Genomic DNA, 20,939 nt, shown 5'->3' on the forward strand with positions numbered 1-20,939 from the left:
CATTTTCAATGATGACATAAAGCTGACCCGGTAAATTAGGGAGCAGGTATAAGCCTCAAGACTGCAAACCTGAGACTGCAAGTAGAAAAGAGAATTCCCAGCCATCAAAATCAAATTCCGTGGATCCGTGGGCTAGAGTTCGATCCTAGCATCGAAAACAGGTCAAACATGTTTTAAGGGATTGCTCTCATCATTTTTGATAGTGACATAAAGCTGACCCGGTAAATTAGGGAGCTTCTGGTATAAGCCTCAAGTGTCAAACATTAGTATAAAAGAAGGCATTCAATACATTTCATCAAGAAGAGAATACCCAGATCAAATTCTGTGGATCCATGGGCCATAATTCGATTCTTGGGTGTACCTGCTCGAGCTCTAACATGTTTTAAGGGATTGCTCTCATCATTTTTTATAGTTACGTAAAGCCGGCCCTGTAAATTAGGGAGCTTCTGGTGTAAGCCTCAAATGTCAAACAAGTATAAAAGAAGGCATTCAATACATTTATCAAAAAGAAAACACACAGCATTCTTAATTGGCCAATTATGCCAGCCAAAGCGTAGTCATATTTCACTTAGTTACTCGAGAAACCATGATAATGTTTCACCTTAATTGCGAAGGATGGTGTTACCTTGAGAATGTATGAAACTAATTGCCCTAATTACATCAACCATAGGTTATTACTCCGCAGGAAACTTTCCCAGCTTATAGGACACTCAGTTCACTTGAGGTTATTAACACTAATAGCAAGGAAACTCACCCTGCGCCGAGTGTAAAATCGTAGTTTGCGGGGATTCGAAGTTTCTGACAGGGTCATTTTTTAGCGGGAGGTATATATGCGTACCTTGAACGTTTACGTGCAAGTCTTTGTCGGCAAATTTACCAACACTGCCCATGGCAATATCAATAATTATCAGTTGAATTTTGAGACAATCAAGACAATGTTACTTGGTGAGATAGATAAGTGGGTACTGAAATCATGTGTAACTTATTGCTCATGGTCAATTGAGCAACATTTTCTCTATGATGGCCACCTGTCTATAGTTCCCACATTTCTCCAGTCCCTTCAATGGCTGCTATATACAGGTTTGACTGTATATTATTAAGTAGATAACTTATTAAGTAGATAACCACTACTACGTCTGTTGAGTGAATAAAAAAGTATGAAACTACATTTGTATAATCAGAACATTCAAAGCATGCTTTGTTGGTGCCGATGTCAAAAACCACCTTAGAGATGCGACCCAAATATCACAATGATTGACATTATCTGTTTGTTGGGTGTGAATGAAATGGCAAAATCAATAATGTTATTAACATGGAAAGGAGGGCGTTCTACAGCCTGCAGTGTAATTAGACACCAAGGAGAAGCTCTTATTACTGAACAGTTGTTCTGGGATTCAGTTATGTTTTATTTGTTATATATGTATTAATTTATCTTATCATGTACATTGTAAATTTTGTAAATATTCGTCTTCAAAATGCAAAGACACAGTACCTTGAATCAATTTTGACAAAACTTATCCTATGTTCAGAAATAATTTTATTAGTATGATTGTGTGTTATTATAATATCCTCAGAAAGCGTGTATATTCCCTACAATGATACATGTACCTCGTTTGTTCTGATCACACTTTGGTGGGATGGGCACCATGACCAATTATTGGGATGGGCACCGTGATCTATTAGCATGACAGAGTATGAGACGGACGCCTACAGCTCTGAAACACACAGGCGGAGATCAAAGAAAGCCACAAGGTTTTCTCATGCATACAAAACTAGCTGCATATCATGATAGATAACTCAAACTTTAAATATGACGTATTTTCTTGCTAAAAGCATTGCAAAGTGATCTTTTTCATTACTTAGTGATTGTATCAAAAAGGCGATCTAATGTCCAGAAATGACAGAGCGTAGTACATTCAGCGAGCACTGAACTACTTAGTCAAGATCAAAGAAGCACACAAGGTTAAACCTTAAACAAGCAAGACTAGTTTCATCAAGACAAGTTAAGAAAGATAAAAGATATATAAAACTTTAAGGAGGATTACATTGCTATAGGCAGTACTTAGTGATCTCTTTCTTATTACTTCAAGTGGTTGTATATAAAAATTGCTCTAATTTCCACACAGACAGCACCAAATCACACATCCCGCGATCAGAGAAAACCACAGGGTTAACTCTAACAAGCAAAGTTAGTTTCATAAAAACAAATTAAGTAAGATAAAAGAGAATTGAAACTTTAAGGTGGACTTATGCCCTTGCTATAAGCACTTCGTTGGTGATTCTTTTTTATGACTTAGTGGTTGTATCAAACAGGTAATAGATGAAAATTGATCTAATGTCCACACAGACAGCACCAAATCACTGACCCTGGTATCAAAGAATACCACAGTCACTGTGTTAACTTTAACAAGCAAGGCTCTTTAGATTTGAGTCAGTAGATTACAGTGGCCTTGTGACCTTTTTGAAGTCGGTCTTTTGGATGTACCAGTTTGTGCTGGAGGGTTGAGTGATGTTTGAAGTTAGTGGCAATGTTGTCAATTTGATTAAAGGTAGTTCATTAAGCTTTCCTATGTTATAATCATGCTCTACAATTGATAAAAGTAAAAATGAATATATGGTTGATCGAATTTAAGTTTTAAAACTTTTCATGCTGAGTGTATGATTGTATAAAAGTTGATCTCTGTGCCCCCACAGTGCCCCTGGAAACAGTGAGATGGGAGAGTTCCTGTTCGTACACACGGGGGTGGAGAGAAAAGGTAGTGTGTCGGCACCTGCCTCCCCCAACCCTCACAGCACCGGCCCAGCCATGCTCCACAGTCTGGGGTATGGGGGGGTGCAGACTGGTAGGGGCGGCAACGTGGTGAGTTAAACTAAATTCTGTGTAAATCTATGTCCTGTAATTCTGATAGGGGTTCAATGTGTTGTAATCCCAATCAATGTAGGATCTAGCAGAAACTGTGTAAAATGATGTTGGGTTCAACTACATGTTGCTTTTTTCCTCTTCAACTGAGATTTGTATGTCTTGCTACAGATGCTGAAAAGAAGCGTGTCTGGAGTGCGGAGAATGGCGTCACATCCCACATTACCATACTGTGAGTTTCATCTTAGTGCTCTGTGTCTTTCGTTGCCTTTTATATCATATTTTTCGTTTCTGAAAGCTACCCGGCTGAAACCTTGGTTGGGAATTGGGACTTAAACCTAATTCAAGGTTTGTCTTGTTTGTGTTTTCAGACTTAACAGGTTGTCAGGATGGCAGTGTTAGGATGTGGGAGTGGGGACACGCACAGCAGATCTCCGTCCACAGGACAGCCGGCTACCCAAGGGTCAACAGGGTCAGGTTCAACCTCCAGGGCAACAAGGTAGGTCACAGGTCAAGGTCATATGCCTTCAAGAACACATGTCATTCAATTACTGCAGTTTCACTTGAATTTGACCAAGTGTGTCTTTCTGAATTCTTTGAACTTAAACTTTTTTAAACTTAAAAAATTGAACTTAAATCACAACTTAAGTACGAACTTCTGTAAGGTCTTCTACCACACTTAGGTCCACAGATTAAAGTTGATACAATGATTTTAACATGATTGTTCATAGTAATAACAATACGAGTACAATCATATAAATCTATGGTTATAGTAAACACTCTAAATGCAGTCTGTGTTTTATTTAGAATACCTGTATTTTTCTATGCAGTAAGCCACCTGGTTACAAAGAAAAGGCCTTTATGTATTCAGATACATGCTTGTCCATGGTGCTGAAAATATTGTTATTATTATGCAGCAGCACACTATATACTAGTACATGTATTTGTGAACTTTGGGGGATGTCCCCAAATTCAACTAGTAGTGGCCTCACAGTTGAGCTCCTGGTAACTAGGAGACTCTGGTTCAATCCTGGGTCAAGTTTGAGGCTACGGCCATGGCCCATTGACACACCCGATCCTTTGATCGCGGAAGTTAAGCAATGTGAAGTCGGGTCAGTACTTGGATGAGAGAGTACACATATGAAACCTGGTGGAAAACAAAGCTAATGTCCATGACCAATTGTTTCACCCACAGAAACACACAGGCCTGCTGTCTGCTATGCTCTCCTTCCTAAACAGTGATTAATAACCATGAAACTCATGAGAAACACATTAGAATCACAGTCTCTAATTGCCAATAAGAAAACCTTTCGGACTTGTATCCTCCAAAGCAAACATTAGAAACCATCTTACTAGGGAAAAAGGAAAGATGCACAGTGGATATATCTCCCTTCTGCTGGATGTGTTTTTCTAGTGTTTTCCCAGAGTTTTGACTAGTATTGAACTGAGCTTTGCGAGGGTTAGTGATAAAACATATATTGTCTCCTGTGCCCACAGTTTGGTGTATGTGACAGCGAGGGTTACCTGTCCTTGTGGCAGCTGGCAGTCAGCTCGTCAGCAGCAAACAAGCCCTTCATGGTAAGTCGTTCATTGGCATTTCCTTTGACATTTTCTGTTAATGCCTCAATCAATACCAGTGATAAGAATACCATTTCAGATGACATTTAGATATTACTTTGAAATTCTGTAGATAAGGTCAAACTCATTGTGTGGCCCAGGGCTACTGAAACAGAGATTTTTTGCCATGTGCCCATATGCACCATCTGGCGCGTGAAGGACTTTAACTAACTACAACTAATTATTACTGCTGTGCTGTGCAGAATGTTGGAGTTAGAGATCAGTGAGTTGTATACCGTGATTAAATCCAACATTGCAGACCTATAAAGTCAGAGACTTAAGTCAATTAAACTATCATGCAAGGTATCATATCCGAGGTAGAAAGAGGAGTAAGCAACGAAAAAGAAAGGGTTTCAATGATAATATCAGAGAATAGACAGGGACGACACTATGTGAAACATTGTATATAAATCATTTATACGTGTAGAAAAATAGCAAACAGAGAAAGGGTGGTTATATTTCATTGATTGTACTGTTGCTAGCTTTTCATGATTCACCAACTTACCTGATTTGTCTTTATTGTTTTTGTTTGAAATTTTGATGAACAATGTTTGTTGGACTGTGTTCTAACCCAATCCTAGTCTTTTATGTTTTTATAAAGAGGGCTTCTTTTAGAATACAAGGAATGTGATTGCAGAGAGAGATTCTTGCTCCATCCTCAATAACTATTTGTGAAATATACGAGAATAGAATATTAAATACTGTTTAAACCCCTCCCTTTTCCCCCTAGACTCGGCAGTGCCATAACAAACAGACAAGCGACTTTGTCTTCATCAACTCTTCCAGCTTCCTGTCCACAGCAGGGCATTCATCAGAACACAGGTAATACTACTGTAAATGCAGAAACTTTCGCAGTGGTTTAATGTTTGCAGTTTTTGCGATGGTCACTTCACCGCGAGCTTAAAACCACCACAAACATTTTTCCATGGTAGTATTGAGAGACTACAGTGCATGGTGCTACCGTGAACTTAATATCACCACGAAAAGTCATTATTCCCGCTACCGCAAATTTAAATCCCTGCGAACTTAATTACGCAGTCACAGTACTATGTGGAACAGACAATGCTGGTGCTTATACATGTGCCTTCATAACTTTGTTTTGCCATCGTAGTCTGATGATTCAAATTTATCAAGTATCTAATATCATCCTTTTCATCCCTCGAGAGACATTAAGGCCATGCTGTATAATTTGAATTTATTGAATGAGTCAGACCTGATTTTAACTGAGGTTCATAAAAGTCCAATAACAAATTTTAAGAAAAATTAGCTCTTAGAAAGTAATAATTTACAAGCGCCAATATTGGACCAACTTATACTGACTATCAGTGCCCGTAATTCCATGTTCATCCATCATTTTCAGCTCAACTCTTGATGATTTTTAGATCTTGTGTACATGTAGGCCATGTTTGACCTTGTGGTGACCTTACCCCCCTCTCCCCAGAAACGTCTGCCTGTGGGACACCCTGATGCCGCAGAGGAGCTGCCTGGTTCAAGGTCAGTTTGTTTGTTTGTTTGTTTGTTTGTTTGTCATCTGACCTTGAGTTTGAGTGTTATTGGGCCCCAATATAGAGCAAAAAAGTGCATCATTCTGTTCTGTCAAAAAGTTTTTTTTCCGAAAGGCCAGTGGCATTGAAACTCTTCAACAAATTATTTTGCATAATGGTGCACTATTACGGCACAGATCCATAATACATGTAGATCCCCATTATGTAAATACACCCACGTTAGACTTATATAATGTTCGAGATGTAGTATTTACCTGTACCTCTTGATTACAGATGAATTCACTCTTCCTACAGTAGTTACTGCAATTTTTCTTCATTTCTTTGATTTAATTGTTTCTGCGAAAAGTACTAGTATGATTAGCAACTGGAGCTACTGTCAAAGAGTTTTTCTTCTGAAAAGCCAGTGGCTTTAAAACTCTTCAACAGATTATTTTGCATAATGGTGCACTATGACAGCACCGATCCATAATCATAGTTCCCCATTATGTAAAAACAGCCACTTTAGACTTATATATAATGTTCGAGGTGTAGTATTTAGTTTACTTCTTGATGGCAGATAAATTCACTCTTCCTATTCTCACTGCAATTTTTCTTCATTTCTTTGACTTAATTGTTTCTGAGAAAAGTACTGGGCTTAGTTTTATTTTACTTGGCAATGGGTATGATTAGCGACTGGAGCTTAATTAACGTATGGCGCAAAGGCAGTGATTGTATACTTGCTGTCACATCCCAGCAGTAATTATTACTGAGTGCAGTTACGCTATTACTGACAGAAAGTCATTTACAAAAGAACTGAATTACATGGCTCAGAAGGGTGAAGGACTGATAGTACAATTAGTGTTATTGGATGGGCCGACTACTCTCTCTTCATAAACAAGGGCTTATTTTGAAGAGCTTGCAATTGGTGGGGCTTAATTGAAACGGTCTGGAGTGGCTACCACTCTGTGTTAACTCAGATGACTCAGTACAACAATTAAACCAGTAGTTACCATAGAACTTAAAGGTGTTTACTAAAAAACTGAACAGAAGGGTGAAGGACTTAGTGTGTAAATGGATGTATTTATTCGTTTGAGTTTTGAATTCGGAATGACCACCGCCTCTCAGAAAGCCACTCGTAGACACTAGCTGGTCCACTTTGGATGGACACCAGATGATCTCAACAGGGAACATCCCCACTGCCTTTGTACATTATTGCATACGATAGCCTAGATCATTATATACCCTAGGATTCAAAACTATTAGCTGAGTGTTATTGGATGGGCCAACTACTCTTTCTTCATAAATTAAACAGGGGCTAATTTTTGAAGAGCTTACAATTGGTGTGGCTTAATTGAAAGGGTCTGGAGTGGCTACCACTCAGTGCTAACTCAGATAAACCCAATACAACAATTACACCTGTCCAGTATTTGCCATGATGGAACTAAAAGCTGTTCACCAAAAAACTGAACAGAAGGGTCAATGCACGTATAACTGTTATTGCATGGGTCCCAGGGCAGATAACACTCTCTTCATAACCAGGGACTTAATTGTGAGGAGCTAACAATTTGGTCTAAATTTGCAAGGGTCTGGAGTGACACTCACTGCTTTTCTAAATGCTAAATACTTCGTACCTTAAATGGTGACAATTACCCCAGGTGTAGCCTAAGGACTGTTCCAGTAGGATTTAAATTACTGACCGAGATGGACCCCTTTTTTTCTTTGATAAGTCTGTGTTAGGTTCTTTAACATGTTCCAAGTGTGGATCTCCACAAAAAAGAGCACCTCCATTTTGCGTCCTATCCAACGCCCGAACATACGTAGTCAAAGCTTAGGGAACTCATTTTCACTTCATGAAATTTGTGTTAGCCACCTTTCCCAAGGACGCAACATCAGTGCATGTCAAGGGGTTGAACCCTTCACCTCTTGATTCTAATCTAACCACTTAAACCATCATGCCACATGCATATGGTGTCACATGCATTAGTGCCCTATAATGATGGGGTAACTTCATTCAGCTTCTGCAATTTTAGAATCTGGTTTTGCAATATTTTGTTTCATCCTTACAGAACCGCCCAAATGGAGCCGCAAACAGGTTCAATTACTTTCGTGTATGTGGTAAAATTGGTAGGTAAACCTTCGGAAAGATGTATAGGTTAATGGAATATTTGACACAAGACCTCCATTTAATGACCTCTCCAAGGAACATCGAAGTTAGGTACTCGTTTTACAGGAAAATTGTGTTAACCAGTCCTTTCCCAATGGGGATTTCTATAGTTAACGGCCACAAGGTGACTGGCTTCGACGCATTAAAAAATATAGTAGAGTGCACTTTTGGAATACCAAAAACGGATATGTTTGAGTTGAAGGTACAGGCCACAACATATTAAAAAACAAAAAAAATCTTGTCGGCGTATCGTCTTCTCACGCCCTCATTGAAATGCCCCTCTGCGGAGGTCACAGAACTGCAGCCGGCTCACACTAGAAGGGCAGTTGCGTAGTGGGGCGCATTTATACACAAAATAGAAAACTTTCACAATCCAAACCATGCAGTCTCAGAGTCGACACCTTCCGTGACCACGCAGCACAGGTTATATCTGGCTGCCCCTCAAATAAGGCTTTTTACCTCTCCTGCAACAAGTTTATCCATACTATGTCATATGCCCCGGGGTTCGCCCATTAATACTGTGTTCTGCTACCTTGAACCCTGAACCTCTTGATTCTGATCTTAACACTGGTATACCACACAATGCCGCACACCTCAGTGCCCCATAATGAATGAGCAATTTGAGAATTTAGTTTGGTAATTTTGTTCCATCCTTACATAACAGCCCAAATGACATTTGAGTAATTGGTAAAATTGCTGGGTAAACCGATGGAAAGATGTATAGGTTTATGGAATATTAGAATTCTTTAAACCCCTTTAGTGCCAATTATGTGTCCTCTTATGATTGTAGCCATTAAAAGTGTCAAAGAAAGTGTGCATTTATGGAATATTTTACCCCTATGTCATTATGTTTCGACCCACTGATAGCACAACAAAGTTTGTTGCTATAACACAGGTCCAATAAATCTTCAGGCTTTTTCAACAGCTCTACATGATTGTACATATTCTAGACTGCATGATTTTCCAAATTGATCTTAAAGTTTGCTTTGTTTCAATTTTTCATCAATTTGTCACTGTGACAGTTTCCCAGTTATGTTCTCTTTATTTTCATTTCTTTCTGAGAAAGATACACAGCTGAGTCATACTTTTATAACCGTTAAATATAAAATAATGTAAATTTAAAGCAGTCTTCACTATGTGAGATAGATTGTTTACAACAGAATGATATATCTTTTTAATGAATAAAGCCCCCAAAGTCTAGCAGACTCCCGAATACTGCGGGGTACAGCGTCTCGATGTGCTCACGTTTAGTGTAAGGCAACATTTTGTTACCATGCCCCAGGTTGATTATAAATTGGAGTTAAAATCAACCTGATATCTGGCCATGCTCAAAAGTAACCCATTAGTTTAGTTAGGGTTCATGCCCGAAAGTGCAAAAATACCGTAAACTACATCCTATTTCCCATTGTGGCTGAAGCATTCGCTAGACTCTCACCTCATGATGATTCATATCTCTGACACTTAACTGCCAGGAGAGGCCGCAAGACTTTGATTGGTCATCCCGCGATACCTGACACAGCCGACATCTACTTTCTCAAACTTGCAAAAAATGGTCAGCAGTCAGATCTTATTTTCTTTACCTGTCAATTTTGAACTCATCTAGCATCCATAACCTCATTATATCAACTGTTGACAGCTTCAAAGGCCCAATAGACTTGGATCAAATTACTAATAATTCTATTGATCCCTTGAGACTTGACACTGTCAACATCTATTTTCTCAAAGGCCAGTTAGGGAAATTCAACTTGTAAAATGAAATTGATCACGCTGTATTACTTTTTATTTACGTTTGCGGTGGTTTATTTTGCCATTGGAAAGACAAAAAGTTTTTTTTTTAAATTGGAATTTAAAGCAATAACTAATTTTAAAAATAGGAAAAACGTTAATGATTTCTTGGTATGTAAGGCCTCCACAAAACCTGTGAAATATGTGAAACAACCTTGAATATTCATAGATCAATAGTAGTCCCTTCCGTTGCCATACATGTACGTGTACGTCCGAATCTACTGGTTCCAAAAATAGCCTAACTGGCCGCTCATAGGAGTCTCAGTCAATGGTCTAGCCAGAGAGTACAAAAAAACAGCTCGTGAATTATACCAGCTGTCTGTGACCAAGACAGGACAAGGGTCAGGATTAAACTTGCAAAAATGTCTTAAAAGATTGTTTCAAAATGAATCTAAAGCTTTCTTACCACAGCTTATTTATCATCGCATTCTTAGTTTAAATTCTACCACCTTTTCCTGTAGTTTGCAACTTGACTGAGCAACAACATGACAAAGTTAATATGTAATACATCATGCAGGACCTGGTACTCGTAAGTTGTTTGTCAAAGACATCCATTTGAGACCCCAAATCGGATGTGAAAGGATTTTCTCAAGCTAATTTGACTAGTTTGGGTATGTTTTATTGCAGCTGCAGATTACCCCTGAGCGTGCCCATATAAAAGTTATTTCAGCAATTACCCATTTATGGAGGAAGAATTTACAATTATACTGGTACTGCATGTTCAATTAAGGCTCCAAACATGTCGTAAAAATTGAATTTTTTCAACATGTTCTCTTAGTGTATTATGCTCATATTTCAACAACTTCATGACAAATATTGGCTTATACACTAAGCTAGATTTATTATGCTCATATTTCAACTTCATGACAAATATTGACTTATTCACTAAGCTGGATTTGCTGCAGCTGGCATGTGAAAAAATAATCATTATTCATTGCACAGACTTAACTTTGCTTCAACACCACAAAAGAAGGTTTGTTTTTTTCCATCCTCATCTTACTAGTGTTCCCTTGTTGTGTTGTATTTATTTGTATATGCATTGGTATCATGGTTTGGCCCAGTACTCATAGCTCCAGGGTTTGAATCCCCAGACATGCCACCTTGGGAAAGGCACTAAAAGAAAAGTTTGAACCCTCTTTCATTGAGATCATTAGGAAGAAGTTATTAGGGTCAGACAGAATATATGACGTCAAAAGTAGCAAGGATCTATAAAGTATGCACTTTCTATACATTTCAAAATTGAAAAGGTGCAACAAGTTGTTACCAAAGTTGGTGTGCACTTAATTTGAGGTTATTGCATGGATGAATGGTAAAATTGCCTAAATTAAAGCATGGAGTTGCAGTAGGCATTTCACAAGGATATAGAGACAAACACATTTCATCTGTGAATGTCCCAAATTCGATGCTGAAAGAAACACACTGTTTGAAAGAGTGTTCGAAATCACACTGAACTTTTCATTTTTTTAAAACACACAAAAGACAGACCTTCTGCTAAGATCATCAAATCAATCATAGAACATGTGGGACATTTCATTTTCAACTGTTTCCAAAAAAGAAGTCAAACCCAACAATAGTAAGTTTTAGAATCGTACTCGATATTCTGTATACACATACAAATCACTTAATCAGTCCATGTATTTGATTTCGTTCACTTGCAATTAGCCCCATGGGCATGAATTTGCAATAAAACATTACATTACTAGTGAAACCCCAGGTTGCTTTATGGAAAATAACCTGGGGAAAACATCATAAATTTCAAGGCCTGCTCAAAGTTGGTGAAGAAGGGGGACGTACAAGTTTTAACATTTAACCTTTCAGCCCATTGATCTGTCTGAGACTTGCCCCAAATCAGGGCTGCATACTTTATTAGAGAAAATGACATTCAATCATGGGTGCTCAAATGTAATCCATAATTTGGCATAAATGCATATCATCAGGAGGACATTAAGCTAACTTAAAACTACCGGAAACTACTTGACTGTATTAAGTGACTAAAATTGCTCCAAGACTTTTGTAGTTCATCAGTACTGATGACCTACAAAAGCCTTGGGGCAATTTTATGGATCAGTTTGTATCTGGCAGCTGTGATTGCATGTCAAATAGAATTGGCACTACCTGCTGACCTAGTATTGATATGTGACAGTTGGTCAGGTTGACATGTAGGCCAGTATTGGAAATGGGCTGGAAGAAGACCAAACTGTAAGTGACATGGAGGTACCATGAACCAAGCTGTACCAACTTTTGATGAGTAACAAAAAAGGACAGATAACATTAACCATGCACCTCATGCAAGTAAGTGTACAATACTTAAGGTTGATGAAAGCAGTCTTCAGTTTCAGTCTTTCTCCGAAGAAACTGACATTCCAAGAACAGTTTGATTCATGGTATAAATCTTGTCATAACAGTATAATGATATTATAAAGTATCGCCACGAGTTAAATGGCATTGTGTGAATAGGCAATTTAGTGTGATACCTTCATTTGAGAATATATGATATACATATTAAGCAGGCACCTGCATACTTACAAGCTGGTGTTATATACGTGCTGAGTAATAGAGATACTGTAGAAACCTTAAATGGGTCGCCCTCATTTTTTTTTACAATTGGTTTTCTGTATGCTGAGATAGTAGTCGTTCATGTGAATACAAAGGCTTAATAAGCAAATTGAACTGCCCCAAATCTGATCATTTGTACACAGGACCCTGTATAACTGTTACAGTCAGTGAGCATTGCTTGAGTTTGACCCATTATCTGAACGACAAAGCTTATCTTCCGCTTGCCACCTGGTGTGCATAACCCGCTACACCGGTCCTGTACATAATGTAGTTTATCATTCTAACTGCCACTCAAGATTGTCTAATGTTGTGTGAAATCGGATGAAGACTGTAAGCCAGCATTTGAACTCTTGACCCTCTTGTACAAAAGCGCGGTTGATAACTTTTGATGTGGAGTTGACCTGAAAGTCGCAACGGTTGCTGACGTGGGTGCCAATCAACATGGATCAGATGTGTGGTTGACTGAACTGCTCTTTTGATGATGTTGAGGCAGCGCTGATTAAATGTTTTGGTTCTCGTGACCATACAAGATAAGATTCTGAACGTCAGACACCTGACACTTGCGACAACATTTATGCTTCGAGGGGCTTAGTACGGGTTGCGGATTGTGTGAATTAACCAAGTTTAACATAATATTAATCCTATTGTCAGAAAAGAATATAACAATACACTAGCTAAACATACAGGGCATACAAAAGTGATATGCTTTTGGCTTTTAACTGTAAGTAGAGTCAGCTTTTTTATAGATGAGTGGATGGGGGAACAGATTTCTTATACAGGGTTTGTCTAAATTCATCAGAAATATGAAATTTTAATGTTTCCATAATTTTCATATTCAACACAAAGTGAACTTTATGTCAAGTTTAAGTTTTCTTCTCATGCAGGAGACTTTATTTTCGTCATTTCCTCTTGCTGAATTGTTAGTTTAAACTGTCTGAGAAACAAGAAAATGAATTGATGGGAATTGCCAAGAGTTACGTTAAGTTGTGCATTTTGTGATGTCATGAATGTTGTTTGTTGTTTTTCTCCAGGTTTTACGTGTCACGAGAGCGGGAGCCCGGCGATCGTGTACGCACCCCAGCAGCAGCTGCTTATCTCTAGTGGGAGGAAGGGAGATATCTGTATCCTTGTTTGTTTGTTTATTCATTTGTTGTGTATTTCCCAATCGCCTGTTAACATTTAAACCAGCTACTTAATACACAATCATTTAACCCTCATTCAAAACCTGCTTTTTTTTGCAGATTAGGGACAAAACCATTCTTTTCTTGTTTGACCAGTTCAGTTGGAACGAATAGAAAAGGAACAGATTATACCAACCCTACGGCGGCAGGCATTCACATGTTTTGAGACTTATTGCATTGGTCCAAGAAAATATCAAGAGCAAAGTATTGGTTGATTATTATAAGTCAAGTTTCTAGAGTCAACATGGTTAACAGAGGCAGTTAGAATCGTTTACGTGAAGATAGGACACTCTACCAAACAGATTGCCTTGTAGCGAAATATGGACAACATTGTTTTGAGTATCACCCATTTACAAACAATTAGGTCCAAGTTCAGGTCCGGACCTGGACCTGATCCTCCAGACCTGAGCCATACCTGTACCTAAATTTTCTGTACCGGTACCCACCCTTAGTGCGGATCAAGAAATAGGAAGTAACAGCCTGTGGACAGATCATAGCGTAACCCCATTGTGTCAGGCTTGAAATACTTTATGGCTGTCCGGTAATAAGGTACAAAGCTGAGTGCAGCACCTTTGACACATGAAATGAGCTCCGTGCAGGTGACGTACGTCACATCAAACCAATTGGTCCCTAGGGATAACTGCAATCATGTCGTTAAGAGGGTCAAGGAACTATTGGACAGGTTAACCCAATATGCTACAGGTGCCGTTACAATTGCCTAATGGGTATCAGGGGAGTCCGTAGATTAGGTATGTCATTATTCAATACCTGTGTAAATGGAACTATAACTGTGTACCACTTGTTTCTATGATTATTAGTATGCTTCCTTTTTTACCGAAAATTAAAGTACCAAGCATAACCTACCAGTGAGTAATACGATCAGGTAATGATTAATGATAATATTTATAGAAAGAAAGTTTATTTGCAAGGTCATGCCCATAGGCTAATTGCAAGTACATGGTAGAGACAATTAATATAGTTTGTATACTACATTCCTTGTAGATGAAGATAAATGAATGAAAAGATGGTAATTTATCAAGTAAGCCTGTGCATATATTGCAATTAGAAACACTTCATAAAACTACAGGGAAGGCACTTACATGTATAAGCTAGGAATGAGTCTCATTATAAAGTATACAGAATTTTCTTAGCTCATTGAAGAAATGACTGTCAGTGAGTTAAGCCCAGATCTGGTGCTAAGAATGTTTTTCGAGCCGTCTCCATGCGGCCTTGGGTGAAGACGTTGATCTGTGTTCTTCCAAATGTTTGTAAATCAGTGGGATTCAAGTGTGTGGCCTTCGCATGCCCAACCAAACACCCCAGTTTAGTCTGATACAATCTATAGTCCACAGTGTGAACATGAAATATTTAACAGCTTTAGTGCAGATGCCGTCCACTCATTGTCACATGAGTAATGGACGATCAAAGAGGCTCAATGCGAAACCCAGATATGTCGTTTCTCCTTTGGAATATGAGGGTTGTAGATATGTTAGGGGATCAAACAGGCTCAAGGGGCAGGTCAGGAGAATGTCGCTTTCAATCCTTGTTTGGAGCAGAAAGGGAGATTGATATGTTAGCCATAACTTATATCTAGGGTATGTTAACAGGCTGGTCTGTACGTGATAACTTATACACTACCAAAAATGATTTTTTTCTTATTTTGCTTACCCCATGGACAATTCTTATATGAAGAAAAATATTCTTGCAGGAAGAAAATTGAGAAAAAAATTCAAGCAAACAAGAAACTCCAAATCTTTTTTTAGACATAAGCAAAATCTTCTTATTTTTTCTTATAATGCAAGAAAAAAATTCTACAAATTCTTGTTTTTTTTCTAACCAGATTCAACTCTTAAGAAATACAAGAATTTTTTTCTTCCTGGAAGATAAATTTTCTGTGAGGAAGCAAAACAAGATAAACAACAAAAGGCATTTTAAGAAATACAAGAAAACAAATCTCAAATTTTCTTTAAAACTTGACAAGCAAAAATTTACTTGCCCCATGGACAAGCACATTTTTCTAAGATTTCTTGGGGGCAGAATAATTTTCTTCCTGGAAGAAAAATTTTCTGTGAGGAAAACAAGATAAACAAGAAAAAGCATTTTTGGTAGTGTAAAGGTACGACTTGCTTGGTTACCTTAGGATATGTTGCTTTCAATCCATGTTTGGAACCAAAAGGGAGATTGATAATGCTAGCTGGAACTTACAATTAGGACGTATTAACAGGCTGGTCTGTACGTGATAACTCATGAAAGAAAACCAAGTGAAAAAATATCAGAGATACGACTTGCTTGGTTACCTTAGGAAGTGTTGCTTTCAATCCATGTTTGGAACCAAAAGGGAGATTGATAATGCTAGCTGGAACTTACATTCAGGACGTATTAACAGGCTGGCCTGTATGTGATAACTCATGAAAGAAAACCAAGCGAATAAACGTCAGAGGTACGACTTGCTTGGTTACTTTAGGAAGTGTCGCTTTCAATTCATGTTTTGAGTAGAAAGCGAGATTGATATGTTAGCCGGAACTTACATGTAGGGTGAGTTAACAGGCTGGTCTGTACGTGATAACTCATGAAAGAAAACCAAGCGAAAAAACGTCAGAGATACGACTTGCTTGGTTACCTTAGGAAGTGTTGCTTTCAATCCATGTTTGGAACCAAAAGGGAGATTGATAATGCTAGCTGGAACTTACAATTAGGACGTATTAACAGGCTGGTCTGTACGTGATAACTCATGAAAGAAAACCAAGCAAAAAAACGTCAGTGATACGACTCGTTGGTTACTTTTAGGAAGTGTCGCTTTCAATCCATGTTTTGAGTAGAAAGGGAGATTGATAATGCTAGCTGGAACTTACATTTAGGACATATTAACAGGCTGGTCTGTACGTGATAACTCATGAAAGAAAACCAAGCAAAAAAATGTCAGAAATACGACTTGCTTGGTTACCTTAGGATATGTCTCTTTCAATCCATGTTTTGAGCAGAAAGGGAGATTGATAATGCTAGCTGGAACTTACATGTACATCTAGGACGTGTTAACAGGCTGGTGTGTATGACGTGATAACTCATGAAAGAAAACCAAGCGAATAAAAGTCAGTGGTCCGACTCGCTTGGTTACCTTAGGATATGTCGCTTTCAATCCATGTTTGGAACAGAAAGGGAGATTGATATGTTAGCCGGAACTCACATATAGGACGTGTTAACAGGCTGGTCTGTACGTGATAACTCATGAAAGAAAGCCAAGCGAATAAACGCCAGCGATACGACTTGCTTGGTTACTTCAGGAAGTGTCGCTTTCAATCCATGTTTGGAACAGAAAGGGAGATTGATATGTTAGCTGGAACTTACATCTAGGGCGAGTTAATAGGCTGGTCAGTATGTGATAACTCATGAAAGAAAATAAGCGAATACAAGTTAGAGGCACGACTTGCTTGGTTACTTGTGTTTGTTTTCTGAAATAAGTAAACTATGTAAGTCCTGGATGGAATATTGAGTCGTTAGCTTGGATATTTGGTCTTTGTTATTGATAGCATTGATAACTCTTCTCCAGAGAAAGGAAGTCAGGCTACATTGTAAAACACTTTCAATGAGACATGCTTGTTGCATAGTAAAACTGGTACTTCCAGGAGAAAGTATAGTAACTGTAGTATTGGTCCACTGTGTCCTGCTGCTGCAGTGGTCAGACACTCTGCAGCAGCAATCAGTCTTTCTACAACTCTCTCCACTCTGTAAGTAAGTATCTGGGTCTTGAAAGAGAATTGATTTCTCTGAAGTTAGTTGAGACATGGAAAGAAACTCTCTTGCAGGTGGGGATAAGCTACGGCATGTCCCCACGGCGCAAGTGGTAATGCAACCTCACTGCTGGGCCTTCTGGATCAAGTTCATGGATTCTTGGTACAGTTTTTGATACTAGGGTCGACCCCAGCTCAAACTTGTTGTAAGGGATTACATCTGTCATTTTGGACAACTAGGTTAAGTCAGTGGCCCTGTATAGGGGAGGGAGTTCTCTTCCGGAGCTGCGCAGAAAGTGCCCGGTGCCTACCCTTAGCCTCTTCATTGATAATGATTTTTTTTCCATGGGCAAATTTTGATCACAAAGGTCGAGATTTCTGCAAGAGGGACTGAAGCATGTATATTTTTAAAATCTTGCCAAAAATTGTGACCTTTGGCATGCTTTGACCTGTGGGTGACATTCATATTCAATTGGGAGACAGACATGGACTGATCCATTAGGAGAGGGGGTGAAATCCTGACATCATGACAATCATCTGGCTGTAGCTCGTTAAAATGCCTGAGTTGAACTCTGGCTTTTTCAACCAAAACAAACCTGACAAATCCAGCTTTGCAGTGGGGGTAAAAACTTGAGGTTTGAAATGTAGGTAAATGTGTTTTTAAGTGATTGTTTGGCATGGCTTAACCATGTAGGGAATGGGCAATTCGGTTTAGCAGCCCCTCCCCTGTATGAGGGAACTTTAGAACTTAGCCAAAGAGTCAAACGTCAAAGAACCAAACACACTTATCGAGAATAGTAGAGGTGACCCGGTGTACATGTGCTAGGCCAAAACCAGAGCCATACGGGTAGCAAAGCTGCATTGCATTTACTATACCAACTACTTTACCACAACTGCTGCTGACAAACATCCGTCTTGTATCAGCCACAAGGTGATTTACATCATTTGCCTGGACTCCAGGAAGAGTAGTGATGCATCAGTCACTTATGGAGATCTGCATCAAACCAAACCAACCAAACTAAACTAAACTGAGAATAACTGCTTAACCTTAAAGTTTGTAAGATTGGGATTGATAGCTTGAAACTTCCTCCAAAGAAAAAAATAACAACCGAGTATATTACTAAGAAGCTCCATCTTAAGATTGGAATTCCGTTTTTCCCATTTTGAAATGTGCTAATATTTTCAATATAAAAGCACTTGGTGCAAAGTCTTTACATATGATTGACAAGTATGATGCACAGTTGTGAAATATGATAATAACTTTCATGAATATTCATTTTGAAAATTTTCTTCCTGCAGGAATTCCTGCAGGAATTCCTGCAGGAAGCGTTTTTCCTGCAGGAATTCCTGCAGGAAGCGTTTTTCCTGCAGGAATGCTGCAGGCATTCCTGCAGAAATTCCTGCAGGAGAAAGGTAAATTCCTGCAGGAAGAATGTTTCCTGCAGGAATTTCTGCAGGAATGGCCTTATAATTCATATCTAAATCAATGACACTAAGATATGAGTGCTACACACCGGCAAAAAAGTATGCAACAAACGTTTTAGTAGTAGTTTCTCCTATTCATGCAACTTTTTCAACATATACATTTACATTTTGTACTACAGTTAAATGTAGAGTATAATCACACCCCGCGCAACATTTCTACCCCCAGTTCAACCTGTATGACCTCACAAGCGCCATGTTCTTGTTGACTGTCGACGCATCAAAAGCCAGCCAATTTCTCAACAGTTATCATATATAATATCAATGTCACTAAATCCTTCAAAATTATGAGGTAGTCTGGCAACATTTTGGAAGCACGACGTGTGCCCGACTCGGGGTGGTCGTGGTCGCAAGTTTGAGTTTAATCCGATTAAATGTGAACGCATTTTTTTAATCCAACAGAAAGCTTTAATCGGATTCCTCATTTAACTCACTTGTATTTTTTCATTTGAATGGGGTCCAAGTTGCCCATGACATGTTCAACAGTTGTGCCGACAGAGCCATTACGGCTGTTCACACATGGGTGTTTTCATCAAATGAAAACTGCTCTATTCGAATGCTCCTTCCATGCATGCAATGATATCTATTGTAAACGCAGTACCAAGTTGAACGTGGCAAAGAATGAAAGCTCCTTGGTCAGGAACTTGAGATTTGTTTGATCTGGTTGGTCATATTTTGACCATCATAAGATTAACACTTGAATTTTTGTTCCAGAGAATATTTCATAAAGTTTAAAATTGGGCCTAAGAAAGCCAGGGGCTTGCTTCCTCTTGTTGAAAATTCAAGTAAGTATGCGCTATTGTAATGCGGGTTCAAAGTAAGGTCAGCTATTGTTCTATAGATATGCAAAGGATGCTGGTGTCCAATTATCAATTATCAAAGGACTAATTATTCCCCAGGTCCAAACATCCTGGCTACCTGTAGTGCTGAGGACCTAAGGCCTTCAGAAAGAATCCTGGAACTTGGGGGTACACTATTACAAGAAATTACAGACTGAAGAATTACAGAATTTCAGAAACCTAAGTTCACTTTTACACTAATCTATTTAAATATGAAATGGTTAAACCTAAAGGGTAAATCAAGGTTGTCTTTGTCAATTTAAAGGTAAACTATGAATAATTTTTCTTGAAGTTTTGTGAAAATTTGATGGTAATTGTGGACTCCACTTATAATAAGGTAATAAATAGACTGCTCAAACCAAGGAGGTTTAATATAGGCATCATGGAATGAAGTCAGCACCTCTGTGCCTAATTTCCAATCCAGCTGTGCCTTGCTCAATTTGCCCTTCAAGCTGCGTTACATTAAACAACTGCTCGCTATCAGACCCCCTTCTATCAGTAATGACCATGGTAAAATCAGACCCGAGTGCTCGAAAATAAAAGCTGGACTGCTTCTAGTTGGGGGGGCTACTTTCAAAGTTGGTCATTTGGTCGTTTGATACCACTGTTGCACAGTGACTATGACTGCTTCCCAAAAAACCTGGTGCAGGATGAAGACCCAAAAAAAGTTTGCTTTTGCCCAACTAGTGTAACAGTGGGTTCAAGTAGTTCCTACCATCCTTGCTAAGGAGCTCTGAGCTTTTGTGGCGACAGCGGTAGCGTACTGGATTTGTGATCCGGCTGCTGGTTTGAATCCTGGGAGTTGGGATGTTGTTTTTTCTGTTCTACTCGCCCCTCTGGTTGTTTCACTGGTTGCCACACCAGATATCGAACCCTTTCTTGAGTGACAGATAAAGCTCCTTGGTTAATAACAAAGGACACAAAATATGCCGGGAAAGGAATATACACCGGTAAGCTTGTACGGGCTAGACGAGTTCGGCTTTTTTTCGCCGCCCCAAAAAAAAAATCGCTTCAGAAAAAGGGATGCATGGTAATGTGACCTTTCCCACTGACACAGAAGAGGGTCTGCATGGGGGGTTCTTGGTAACGCTTAACGGTGAATTCAGGAGGCCCGGTAATGCTTAACGGTAAATTCAGAAGGTCTGGTAACGCTTAACGGTAAATTCAGGAGGGGTTACAAAGCATGACAGTAAACATTGACGTTCGTTCCTCTTTGTACGGCGCTAAACTAGGTTACCTCGAT

The 20,939-nt window shown here is 38.9% G+C and overlaps 1 protein-coding gene across 1 annotated transcript in view; it reads left to right on the forward strand.

The window, feature by feature from the left end:
- The window catches only part of LOC118410636 (dmX-like protein 2), a 141,722-nt gene that overhangs the window by 99,504 nt on the left and 21,279 nt on the right, over nt 1-20,939 (forward strand). Inside the window, exons 46-52 of the mRNA XM_035812420.1 lie at nt 2,695-2,860; nt 3,032-3,092; nt 3,232-3,359; nt 4,358-4,438; nt 5,208-5,299; nt 5,919-5,971; nt 13,498-13,587. Coding sequence (XP_035668313.1) covers nt 2,695-2,860; nt 3,032-3,092; nt 3,232-3,359; nt 4,358-4,438; nt 5,208-5,299; nt 5,919-5,971; nt 13,498-13,587 — 671 coding nt within the window. The remainder of the gene's footprint in view (nt 1-2,694; nt 2,861-3,031; nt 3,093-3,231; nt 3,360-4,357; nt 4,439-5,207; nt 5,300-5,918; nt 5,972-13,497; nt 13,588-20,939) is intronic.

This window comes from Branchiostoma floridae, chromosome 2 (genome assembly GCF_000003815.2).
Source record: "Branchiostoma floridae strain S238N-H82 chromosome 2, Bfl_VNyyK, whole genome shotgun sequence".
NCBI classification, from domain to species: domain Eukaryota; kingdom Metazoa; phylum Chordata; class Leptocardii; order Amphioxiformes; family Branchiostomatidae; genus Branchiostoma; species Branchiostoma floridae.